Source organism: Canis lupus, chromosome 29, assembly GCF_003254725.2.
Source record: "Canis lupus dingo isolate Sandy chromosome 29, ASM325472v2, whole genome shotgun sequence".
Lineage (NCBI taxonomy): Eukaryota > Metazoa > Chordata > Mammalia > Carnivora > Canidae > Canis > Canis lupus.
In genome coordinates, this window is record NC_064271.1 from 27,651,472 (window position 1) to 27,664,175 (window position 12,704).

The 12,704-nt window shown below is 43.5% G+C and overlaps 1 protein-coding gene across 13 annotated transcripts in view; it reads right to left on the reverse strand.

Annotated features, from left to right (window-relative positions):
• TPD52 (tumor protein D52) overlaps window positions 1-12,704 on the reverse strand; it is a 108,855-nt gene that overhangs the window by 31,552 nt on the left and 64,599 nt on the right. The window contains exon 1 of one of the 13 annotated variants that reach the window (XM_025478070.3): window positions 11,455-11,853. The exons of 10 other annotated variants lie outside the window; for them this stretch is intronic. In XM_025478070.3, the coding sequence (XP_025333855.1) occupies window positions 11,455-11,671 (217 nt within the window). In that variant the 5' untranslated portion in view covers window positions 11,672-11,853. Of the gene's footprint in view, window positions 1-11,454; window positions 11,854-12,704 lie in introns of those variants that run through there. 2 more of the 13 variants (XM_025478069.3, XM_025478071.3) reach the window with 2 other exon arrangements.

Here is a 12,704-nt window from a genome sequence, read left to right on the forward strand (position 1 = left end):
TAGGGTAATCAGACTGGGGGGGGATGGAAAATGAAGAATACAAAGGGAGAACAGAAAGGTAGATGTCAAAATCACTGGCAAAACATGACAATCATGACTTAGGATAATTATTAATAACCACAGCCACCCCCTCAGAGTGCATTCCGTATATATTCAAATCTAAACTAAGTAGTCCAAATATATTACATCATTTGTGTACAACACTGCTATGATGCAGGGATCCCCATCCCCATTTCCAGAGGGGAAGACAAGCTTAGAGGTTAAGCAACTTGCCCATGGCAGCACCTGAATCCATGGTGGGGTTACAATTCTGAACCTCAACAGCTTGATGTGAAAGTATATGCTTAAAATCACTGATTTCTATAATACAAATGAAGAAAAGAGCAGGGAGCTGAAGCTCAAACTTGTAGGATATCTAGAAGCAATAATAAAGACCCTGTACAAAGGAAATGAACCTGACCAACCAGATCAAAAGCAATCTTCTTCATTTCCAAATGTACAATTTCTCCAAACCTGGAGCCTTACAAGTTTTTCTAAGTATTATCCAATTTCCCATATGTTCAGTAAGAGTGCAATATTTATTGTAGAGGCAGAGTCTGGCTTTGGGGAGAAAAAAAAATTAACTTCTCATTCACAACACAAGTTGGGAAACGGGAGCATTTTAACATATAATTCCTTAAAACTATAAATACTCCCAAAAACAATTCTTATTCAATCATTAATTTTAATGTTTCTCCTCAGAATCTGATGGGAAACCATTTTTATTGTTTTTAAAGATTTTATTTATTTATTCATGAGAGGCACAGAGACAGAGAGAGGCAGAGACACAGGCGGAGGGAGAAGCAGGCTCCACGGAGGGAGCCCGATGTGGGACTGACTCAATCCCAGGTCTCCAGGATCACACCCTGGGCCGAAGGCGGCACTAAACCACTGAGCCACCAGGGCTGCCCTGAGAAACCATTTTTAAAAGATGACAAAGAAGGACAAAATATGATTGATATTTGTTGAGATCTAATACACCAACCAGGGAGATTCACATTACCTCATTTTTGAAAAAACATCTTATAACCAACACCTGATGAAAGGAGGATTATTTATTTCCACTGGGAAAGTGAGACCCTCTGCGGTTAGTCATTTGCCCAGAATCACAGGTGAGATTAAAATGTGGGTTTATCTGACTCCAAACTCTTGCTCTTTCACGTACACTTTTTCTTAGAGAAATTCCAATGAGCAGGGAGGACAAAGGTCACAGAAGCCACGACGGGCAAGCAGTAGGCAGAGGGCTGGAGCCTTCTACACAGGGACTTCCAACTTCCCCCAGGGTGGAAGAGCACATGTGGATCCCCAGCTGAAGTCACAGGTACCATTATCCAGCCCAAGCGACTAAAAATTGGGGATAATTTGTTCCTTCTGGTTATTACTATTCTGGCCACCTCCTTCATTCCTGTAGCTGTGCAAACAGATAGCCCACCTGCCTCCCCTCCGAGGAGTTATGGAGCAGAGAGAGCTGGGAGCCCATTGGCAGGCCAATGGTCGGGCACCCAGGTGAGAGTCCCACTGTCAAGAGTGGGCAACAGGGAAGAGGAACAGAGACCAGGAGGACCATGCTCCCTCAATCAGAGACCAGGAGACCATGCCCCCTCAATCCGAGGACACAATTAAATTCTGAACTTGAGATGCACTGAACAGCCAACCAGTTAAGCGGTCCTTATGGCATAGCAGTTTATCACTGGTAAACATGCTCCAAAACTTGCAAAATGGGTGTCAGGGGCTTAGAAAATCACACACTTCTCCTTCAGCAAAGTCTGCATCACAAACATTACATGCTGAGAAAAATAAAGCAAGACATGGATTATTGCCAGGTGAAAAGCAATTCTGGTTAAGTTAGATAATGCATTTGAAGATGTTTCTGGAGGTAAACTTGGTTTTACTCTAAAAAATAAGCACAGGAGTGTTACGGTCAACATGTATGTCTGAGTAAATCAAAAAGGATGTCAATAAGCATTAAAAATTTTTTATTTTTGGGGATCCCTGGGTGGCGCAGCGGTTTAGCACCTGCCTTTGGCCCAGGGCGCGATCCTGGAGATCCGGGATCGAGTCCCACGTCGGGCTCCCGGTGCATGGAGCCTGCTTCTCCCTCTGTGTCTCTGCCTCTCTCTCTCTGACTATCATAAAATAAAAAAAATAAAAAAAATAAAAAATTAAAAAAAAAATTTTTTTTTGTTAATCTTTTTTTAAAAGATTTTTTATTTATTTATTCATGACAGACACACACGGGGGGGGGGGGCAGAGACACAAGCAGAGGGAGAGGGAGAAGCAGGCTCCATGCAGGGAGCCCGACGTGGGACTCGATCCCGGGTCTCCAGGATCGCACCCCGGGCTGAAGACGGCGCTAAGCCACTGAGCCACCAGAGCTGCCCTGCATTAAAAACAATTTTAAAGCAGTGTCTTTAGTCTTTTAACTTGCAGCAATTTTCCCCCTTCCTCAACAAATCCTATAGTGGTACATCCTAACATCCATGGTGTCTTGGAAGAAATGAAGTATGATACTCCACACTCCTGAGAACTTGTTAGCAACTTGAGGAAAACGAAGTGCTTAGGTGTCTGGCTTTAGTGGAAATGTGTGTGATGAACAAGCATGACAGGGAAGAGCAAAGATCAATGGAAAAAGAGTTCAGCCTTGAACATGTCTCTAGGTGCACACTATAAAGTCCTGATGTCACAGCCGTATCTTTTCATTTCAATGCTCACGGTGCCAAGAACAGAGCAAATGTTAATGCTTTATTTGAACTGACTGGTTAAAGATTTATTCAAATCAAGTTCTCTTTACGTTCCCATGCATACCCATCTATTTGACAAATACTGCCAAAAATGTCAACCAGGTATTTTTTTAAAATACAAATTTTGAACCTACAATTAAAATTAAACCATGATTAAGAGTTTGGTGAGTATCTTTCTGCTCAAGTGCTATGGAGGCAGCCCATGCCACCCCATATTGGAGCACCCACCCAAACATTTCCCTTTGGTTCACCTTTGACCTTTGACTCAATTAAGACCAACTGCTTCTCCTCAAGACCTTCTACAACTATCATTTAAAAACTCCTTAGCCATTTTTTTAAATAATTTCAGATCTGAGAAATTTTGCATCATTTTATTTAAACATTTTATTAAGTAAGATGAGGAAATGGGGCAGAGATTTTTTTTTTAAAGAGTAGATAAAGCAGGAACTTTGAAATTAGATGGTTCTGTAGGTTGACTTGTGTCCCCCAAAAAGACACATTTCATTTCCTAACACCCAGGACCCACAAATGTGTTTTTGTTTGGAAACGGGTTTTTGCAAATATAGTCAAGATGAAATCACAGTATATCAGGGTGGGCCATAACCCAATGTGTCCTTATAAGAAGAAGGAAATCTAGACACAGAAACCCAGAGCAAACAACATGGAAATATATGAGCCCATAGAGGCCCAGGGACAACTCCACATGATAATAGAGGCAGACTGGAGGGATATAGCTGCAAGCCACAGAATGCCAGGACTGCCAGCAACTGCCAGAAGCTAGAATGAGGCAAGGAAGAATTTCCCTACAGAGGGAGCATGGCCCCACTGACACCTTCATTTTGGATTTCTAGCCTCCAGAACAGAGATAGAACACATTTCTCTTAAGTCACTCTATTTGGGGCACTTTATTATGGCAGCCCTAGGAAGCTGAGCCCTCAAAAAACCCCTTGCATATTTAAAAAACAACACAAAATACCACCTGCCTCTCCAGAGTTTTCTAAGAACACTTTAAAGGATTATGAACATGGAGAGCGGGCACATGTTAGATGTTCAGTAGGGATGTACTACTGCCCCACTTCTCCATGTGCTACAAGTCTTCCCAGTTACTTCCTATCTCCTCACCCATGAAGCATGGCTCACAGGTCCCCTCATTCCCCATCTCTCTTCAACCCCATCACCTGGCATCTGCCTCTCCTCTGCATCCTCAACATGACAGTTGTCAATCGCGATGTCATTTGATGTCTCCAAGGCATCAGCACTGAACCTTGGTCTGGAATCTCCGTTCCTGTGTTATCTCCCCATCCAATCGCCCCAGATTTGTCTTACATCTGAGATATGGCTTCATCTCACTCCCCCAGGCATCTCCTTCATGCCTCCCCTCCAAACCTACCACTCTTGCCTTGATTCAGGCTCTCACGATGCCTTGCTCAGATTCTTGCCCCTAAAGCTCCCTGATGGTGTCCTTCCCTCCAATCCATTCACCACCCTGCCATCAGAGTAAGCTTCTAATGTAGGACTCTGACCATGGCACTCCCTTGTCTTAAATCCCTCCAGGGCTTCCCACCTCTTATTTCTCTGGACAATCTAGGGCAATCTTGCTCTGGACAATCTTGACAATCTGACAATACCCACCCAACACACTCACTACCTTTCCCAACCTGCAGTCCCTATGAAGACATGCTTTTTTTTTTTTTTTTAAAGCAACATATTAACTCAAAAAGTAAAACTGCCTCCCCTACGTTTTTTGCCCATTTTTATGGTAAAATATGCAAAATAAAAGTTGCCATCCTAATCCATTTTTAAGCATACAATTCAGTGGCACAAACAACATTCACAATGTTGTACAACAACTTCCACTGTCTCAAAACACACACACACACACAACTTCCACTGTCTCTTTCCCAAATCATGTTCTTTTTTTTAAAAAAAAAAAAACATGTTTGCACATCTTATTTTCACTTCTGGAAACCCCCTCCTTATTTCCAAGTCATATTCACTTCAATAAATCAGTTTTAAGTGTCTCCTGTTCTTGTAAGCTTTCCCTGGATCCTGTGTCCAGGTTCCGCTCTGGTACAACATGCTATAATGTCTACTGCACTTAGGACACAGCCTGATGGGCTGGGCAACATTTGACCTCAGCACTGTGCTCCAGTCCTGCATCTTCAGCCCAGCATTGTATCTGGTACACAGACACTCATTAGCATGCTCCAAATAAATAAATTACACGAAGGTACACAGTTGAGTTAGAGATAAGAACTCGGTGTCCCTACGCTGTCATTGTATCTTGAGATTTTTATTTTTTTTAAAAAGATTTGTATTTATTTATTCATGAGAGACACAGAGAGAGAGAGGCAGAGACACAGGCTGAGAGAAGCAGGCTCCATGCAGGGAGCCCGACGTGGGACTCGATCCCGGGGCCCCAGGATTGCTCCCTGGGCCGAAGGCAAGGTGCCAAACTGCTGAGCCACCCAGGCGTCCCAAGATTTTTATTTTATACCTCATTCTTATTTCACTGCTTCACCTACACAAGGCTTTCTATTTAAAGCAGACATAATTTTTTTTAATTTTTTAAATAAAATAAAACACATGAAATGTCATTCTCTAAAGAAATACAACTTCTGTCTCACACATAATCTATACCAAGATTGTTACATCTGGAGGTCATATACCTTCACTATTACAGGCAAAGTGTGTTCACAGCCAAACGCACCATACCTTTATGGGGGGGGGGGGAGCACAAGTGATATTACAGAGGGAAAAATATGATGTCAGCTGCTCCCAAGATACACACTTAGAAGAGAAGAAGATGCAGAGGAAGTAAGCTGAGATATTTGCTTACTTAGTTAACATGAGGACTACACAAGAGCCCTAGAAGCTTCTCTACGAAATTAAACTGTATACACGGGATACCTGGATATCCAGCTCAGTTGGCTAAGCATCTGCCTTCAACTCAAGTTGCGATCCAGGGTCCTAGGATCGAGTCCTGCATGGGATACCCTGCTCCATGGGGAGCCTGCTTCTTCCTCTTTCTCTGCCTCTCACTGTCTCTCATAAATAAATAAATAAAATCTTCAAAAAAATAAATAAAAGGGCACCTAGGTGGCTCAGTAGGTTAAGCATCTGCCTTTGGCTAAGGTCATGATCTCAGGGTCCTGGGATTGAGCACCACATGGGGCTCCCCACTCAGTGGGGGAGTCTGCTTCTCCCTCTCCCTCTGCCCCCTCTCTCATTCTGCTCTCTCTCCCAAATAAATAAATAAATAAATAAATCTGGAGGTTTTTATTTATATGGACGTATATACCTTCTTTACACAGCCTTTAAAGAGGCTACAAAGGCTTTAGGACCAAGGTAGGAATAAGAAATTTTAGTTTCTAAGGGTTGTTTTACATAAGCACAAGCAAGAATAAATAAATATATGCCTTTTAAAAAAAAAAAAAAAACCTAGGGACACAAAAAGAGATACAACGCACAGTTCAAAATGTCTTTAGTGGTACTATCCAAAAAGATCACAATACAAAGATATTTTCCCTGTTAGAAGTCTGTGCAGAGAAGACTCCGCTCTCTGGGTCTTCTCTGTTCCAAATGTAATAAAATCCCAGCAGAGGCAGGAGGAATATTTGGAAGTCCTCACAACAAAGTCAGATCCTAAACAAGCAAGACCCTTCTCTCTCGTAAGAAACCCTAAACACAGGGGCACCTGGGTGGCTCAGCGGTTGAGTGTCTGCCTTCGGCTCAGGGTGTGATCCTGGGGTCCTGGGATCGAGTTCTGCATCGGGCTCCCCACAGCTTCTCCCTCTGCCTGAGTCTCCACCTCTGTGTGTCTCTCATGAATAAATAAAATCTTTAAAAAAGAAAGAAAGAAAGAAAGAACCCCTAAACACAAAAGATCTATTTAACACAGGGCTTCTCAAGCATAGCACAAGGGGGCATTTCGAGCAGCAGCACTGTGGTTGGGGCTGTCCTGTGCATCACCCCATGTGGCATGCAGGCATTCACCCACTTGACGTCCCCAAAGATAAGTGCTGTTGTGACAACCAGAATCATCTCAAAATTGGCTCTAGGCATGGCCAGAAGGCCTGCAGGCGGGGGGGGGGGGGGGGGGGGGGGGGGGGGGAAGTACCTGCTATTTGACACAGATTATCTTCAGAAGAAAGCAATTCAGAAGCACAGGCCATGAAAACGCTGTATTTCTTAAGGATATAATCTTTCCATATTTGCCGGTGGTGATACAGTACAAGAGAAGGAGAGAAAAATGAGTCTACTAATTGTCATTGGGGCAGCAAGGAACAAAAAGCTGAGGAACCTTGACCCACTCCATCTGGGGAAAGAACCAGAACCAAAAAAAAAAAAAGAACCAGAACCCAAGAGATGAACTGGGCAGTATCAGGGCCACTGAAGAGGACTGGAAGTGGGTTGAGGAGGGGAGGCAGGCAGCTCTCAGGCCAGAAGGGAAAAGAGAGCTGGGACCCAGATGGGCAGAGAGGGCTCTGAAAGCAGAGCCCTGGTCAGAGGTCAACTTGCAACCCAAAAAGGTCACCCTCCCAAAACCTCACAGAAAGAGTGGAGGAGGAAGGAAAGATCACTAAGGTAGAACACATCAGTATTTTCAAATGCTTTACTCACCTCCTCCAGAAATTCCTAAACTGACCCTTAAGTCTCTTTCATCTTAAAAAAAAGAGGGGGAGGGATCTTCAGGTGATTACTTCAGAACCATCTGTTCTCCCAACCCCAATCAAGTGTAAAATGAGTAACTAGGACAACTCAACAAAAGACAGATCAAAGGTCAGCCATGGAGCAATGTAGGGGTCCCCAGGGAGGGTGTCATTTCCATTCTTAAATTTCCTCTGTAGGAATAAGTTCTTCATAACTTCAATTCTGCTCTGATTTTTACTTTGTAAACCACGTTATCTGCTCTTGAAGACCTTCACAAGTAATTACACGTAACTTTCAAGAAGTAATAATGACTTCCCTAAAAAGAAGTGAGAATGACACAGAGTAGAAACCAAAAAGGTAATAAGACAGATAGGAAAAGAAGGACTCTGAGCTAAGGAATTCTAGTTTGGTTTTAGAGTTTCAAATATGACAGCATAAAACTAAAATGTCAGATGTTTAAATGGCTTCTACTCCTATTTCCTGAAGTCACTAGAAATAACCAAAGGTGTTTCATACAACGGAGCTGCGTCTTTCTGTAATTAAAAAAAAAAAAAAATTAAGAGGAAGAGTGGTTCTACATAAAAAGGACTTGGGAAATTATCTTTGTAGGTGTTCACTGAAGGGATGAGAAAATGCAGCACAGGACACTAGCGAGAGAGAGAGACGGCTGTGCTGACCATCAAGTGCAAAAACCAATGGAGTCCATGTCAAAGTGGGGCATAAGCAATCAACACGCTACCCCCCATGGTAAAGTCCTCGATGGACGAGAGCTTACACCTGGAATGATTAACCTGTTCTATAATATCCATCACCAAAGATGCCAAGAGAATGAGATCAAGAAGTAAAAAAACACTAGCTTGGCGGCAGAGGGATGAGTGTGAGACCCAATGGGGGCTGAGCTTTGTGATTTGGGGCTTTACAACACCTCTCTTGGCCTCAGGTCGTAGGGAAGAACAGTGATCAAAAAAGACTCACATCCCTAATGGAACTTACATTCCAGATTCTGAAAATTAGAAGTCAGTTTTTCAAACCATGGACTGTGAAAATCCATTTAGCAGTACCAAACGAGCATTTTAAAAAGAACAAATGGAATGATATATCAGAATACACCATGAATAGTAAAGATACGTTCTGTTTTCACAGAATCCTGCCTCAATGATTGTTATTTGTATTGATGAGGGTTGTGGGTCAAGACATAGAAGGTATTCTGAATGTGGGTTGGTTATACCAAAGCACTTAAAAAAACCCTAATAGAAGACCTCTCTTTGTCCTAGCCACAGGCCTTCATCCTATCCTTCACTCAGACTGCTTCTTAGGGACATTCTGCCCATAGATTCAATCCCATTACTCGCCCATTTGCCCCACGATGGCCTGGATAAATATCAAAGAGTATGTTTTTCAGATCAGTGCTCCCAATCTTTCTGAGTAGGATTCCTTTTAACACCAGTCCCTTTTGTACACTACTTGTCTGCTGATTAAGGAAATGCACAGTGGGGCTGCCTGGATGGCTCAGTGGGTTAGGCAGCCGCCTCTTGATTTCGGCTCAGGTCATGATCTCAGGGTCATGAGACTGAGCCTGTGTTGAGCTCTGCACTTAGCATGGAGTCTGCTTAGAATTTTCCTCTCCCTCTGTGCACCCCCCCACCCCCAACGCTCACATGTGCACTCTCGCTCTCAAATAAATAAATAAATCTTTAAAAGAAAAAGAAAATGCCCAGTGACCAAAAGCCACATGAACTTTTAAATGTAATTAGAATGTATCTGTCCTGAGAGCTCCTACTGAGAAATACACGGAGTACAAGTGCACCCAAGACACAGCATTCCTTCCATCTATGCCCCATGCTTGATGTTCAAACAGACTTGCAGGCTTCTTATGCCCTGAGGGGTCCCAGGCACAGGGACTACTGATGACTGTTCTAGATCCTTTTATTTGGATATTTCAGAATCACCATGTTCTTACTAAATGACTGCTTAGGGTGGTTTCTGTTTGTTTTAACGCTCTCTCCCCCTCCTTTTTTCCAATGAAGGCAAACTACTGAACTGGAACTCTAGTGGGTACATGAGTTTGTTTTTAGTTTTTATTGTTCACTTGTCTCTCTTTTTTTTTTTTTTTTCCCAATAAATTTGTTTTTAAATATCATGAGCCCAGACTCCTACACATTGCTGCTAGGATTTGGAAAGATAATTGTTCAAAATTTGCCTCGAGACATATTCAAACTTCCCCACTGCTTTATTTTTAATAGAAAACATCCAAAGGCAGCAATTATTGCAACTGGGAAAAGTGAAAGGAGGTGAAGAGAGAACTAAAGCCAGGTAAATCCTCCCACAAATCTCACACTCCCACACACACTGATCACCAAGATCTGCGTGAAGTCACATAACTTCAGCTGCTACTTCCCCGACCTTTGTCGGGCTTTACTCTGCCATCGAGCTTCAACTCCCTACCGTGTGTTGTTTTTGAAGCATTTCCTATATGGAGGATTTAGAAGTTACGATGGATGGTGCCATCCTGTTAGGGGCCAGGCATAGGGGAGATCCCCTATATTAATAGAGGCCCAAGGTGGGCCCCGGAGATGGGGGAAGGGAAGCAGCCTGACACCCCAGGCAGACATCTAACGGCAGCCTCCCAGTCTCCATTTCTAGAAACCAGTTCTAACCTGTTATTGTCAACCGTTGTTCCCTGCCTGGAAATCCCAACTACACCTCAAAGCTGGCTGTGGCTGCAACCAACGGGTTGGAGTAACGTTGCTTCAGTAAGCTCTCTGCTCTCAGCAAGTATACAACCAAAAATACTCACACCTAAGTACCCACTTTGTAAACTTAAAAAAAGCAAAATGTGACCAATCATTAACAAGGAAAAAATTAACTTTGAGGAAAATCTGCTTACTTCTCTGGCAAGTTACAGAGGAAGTCATCTAGGGGTCTCCAAGCCTTAGCTGTAAAATGAGCTAAAATGGCCTGATGTGCAAGGGCTGCTTCCAGACCCGTGCTGCCTCGTGCCCATAACCTAAGCCTCTCCCTGCTGGTACCTGGCATCGTGCTGCCATCTGAGAAGGAATGACTGCTGCCCAAGGGACAGCAACGCTGAATTCTTCTTTTTTTTTTTTTAAAAAAAAAAAGTCTCTTGCCTGTGTATTTCTGCATGTTAGTCTCTGTATTCCAAAACAAAATCCTGGATGTCCACAAGCAGGGCCTTAAATGAAGTCAAGGCTTCAGATATTTCAGCCTCATTTGAACAAAGACAAAATCAGGGGTGGCTCTTAAAAAATTACATGTAGATGGCCACAAGCAAAGACCTTCAGATTCTCCCTTTTTTTGTTATTTATCAGCTCAATGAACTCAAAGTGATCAGAGGAACTCTAGCGTTCATATAAATAGTACCACTTTTAAAATCTAAGTTCCTGGGGCTTGGGTGGCTCTGCAAGTCGACCTGGTTAAGCGTCTGCCTTTGGCTCGGGTCATGATCCCAGGATCCTGAGATGGAGCCCCACATCGGGCTCCCTACTTGGTGGGGAGCCTGCTTCTCCCTCTCCCTCTACCCACAGCTCCCCCTGCTTGTGCTCTCTCTCTCTCTCTGTTAAATGAATAAAGTCTTAAAAAAAAAATCAAAGTTCCTATTTTGTATATAAAAAACATATTCTAAATATTTAGTGACTTCTCTCTCTCTGCTTGGATTCTTCAACAGCTTTGTTCACTAGTTTCAACACAACAACACAATACCTCTTTACACTACATAATTTTAAAGCCAAGCAAACCCCGAGTTGTGTCCAAGTTTTATTACAGCAAATCTAACTTTAGAAAATCAATAGTGGGGATCCCTGGGTGGCTCAGTGGTTTGGCGCCTGCCTTTGGCCCGGGGCATGATCCTGGAGTCCTGGGATCGAGTCCCGCGTTGGGCTCCCGGCATGGAGCCTGCTTCTCCCTCTGCCTGTGTCTCTCCCCCTCTCTCTATGTCTATCATGAATAAATAAATAAAATCTTTAAAAAAAAAAAAAAGAAAGAAAAGAAAATCAATAGTTACCAAACTTCTGAAGAGTAGGTGATCCAGATGGAGACAAATTTCCACTAGGAGACAAGTAAAGATAGTTTTTGTTCACTCCTGTGTCAAAATCAAACGGGGACTGGTAATCTTCATAAAACTCCATCTCCCTACAGTCCACTCCGGACAAATCAAGAACGCGTGGTTTTATAACCACCTGATACTCTCCGGTTGAGCGCCGCTCTGGGCATAATACCATGCAACTGTGCTGAAGGAGTCAACCCCGGGGTTTGAAGTCCCTGGCTGCCTGGCCCAGGTGTGACATTTCTTTCTCAGAGCCTTCACACCCCTAGGACAAGCTGGCCTGTTCGATAAATGACTTCTCTGGAGCAACCCTAGTTCTCTGTTCACCACCTGCTGTTAACTCTGGTCAACAATGAACAACAGGCACAGGGGCGCGGAGCTTGCTTTGGTCAACAGAGGAGGGCCGGGTTCCGCAGTATCTCCCAGATGTACAAACAGTTCAAGCCAACGTCAGGCACTGGCACAATTACAAGAAACCACAATTTTTTTTTTTTTCTAAACCGGTCAGCTGACCACAACTACACCAGGGCAGACTTAATCTTCTAGGACAAGGAAGGATTACCAGTCAGTAATCTCCTCCAAAGGCCATCTGGGTGATACTTTTTTCCACCCAGGATTACAACAGAGTCCTAAAAGCCAAGCTTCCTGCTTTAGCGATCAGCTTTCTAAGTATGACTTCGTATAGAAATAAAGCTGCGTTTCCATTATTACCTTATCTAATGTCTGGCTTAGTGTCACAAAAATTTGTCTGTCCTCCCACCCTCCCTCCTTTTTTTCTTTCTTTCCCTTTCCTCTCCTTTTCTGGAAAGATGGTGTTTTCGTGACATACCCTGTGAAGAGAAGCAGCAGCTCTGGAGGGAAAGGTCCCAGGTGTTGGGGCCCCTTCCTGGTTTAGGCCATGCCCCTGCCAGGTCTGCAATTAACCTGTGTGCAAACACGCAGGAGCCACAGAGTGGCCCCCTCAGGGCACACACTGCAGAGTGACCTGCTCTCGGGTACCTGTGAGCCAAATTTCTAAGTCATCAAATTTATTTTCTTTGACACAAGTCTATCAGCAGACCCTTTCTATGTTAACCATGGCCTCTGCTCAAGAGATAGCACTGGAAGTTTCTGCCACTGTTGAGTGAATGGCTCACCTACTCTGAACGAGGTAAAAATAAAGGCAACCCCTCTTCCTACGTAGGCAATGGTCTATCACCACACAACCA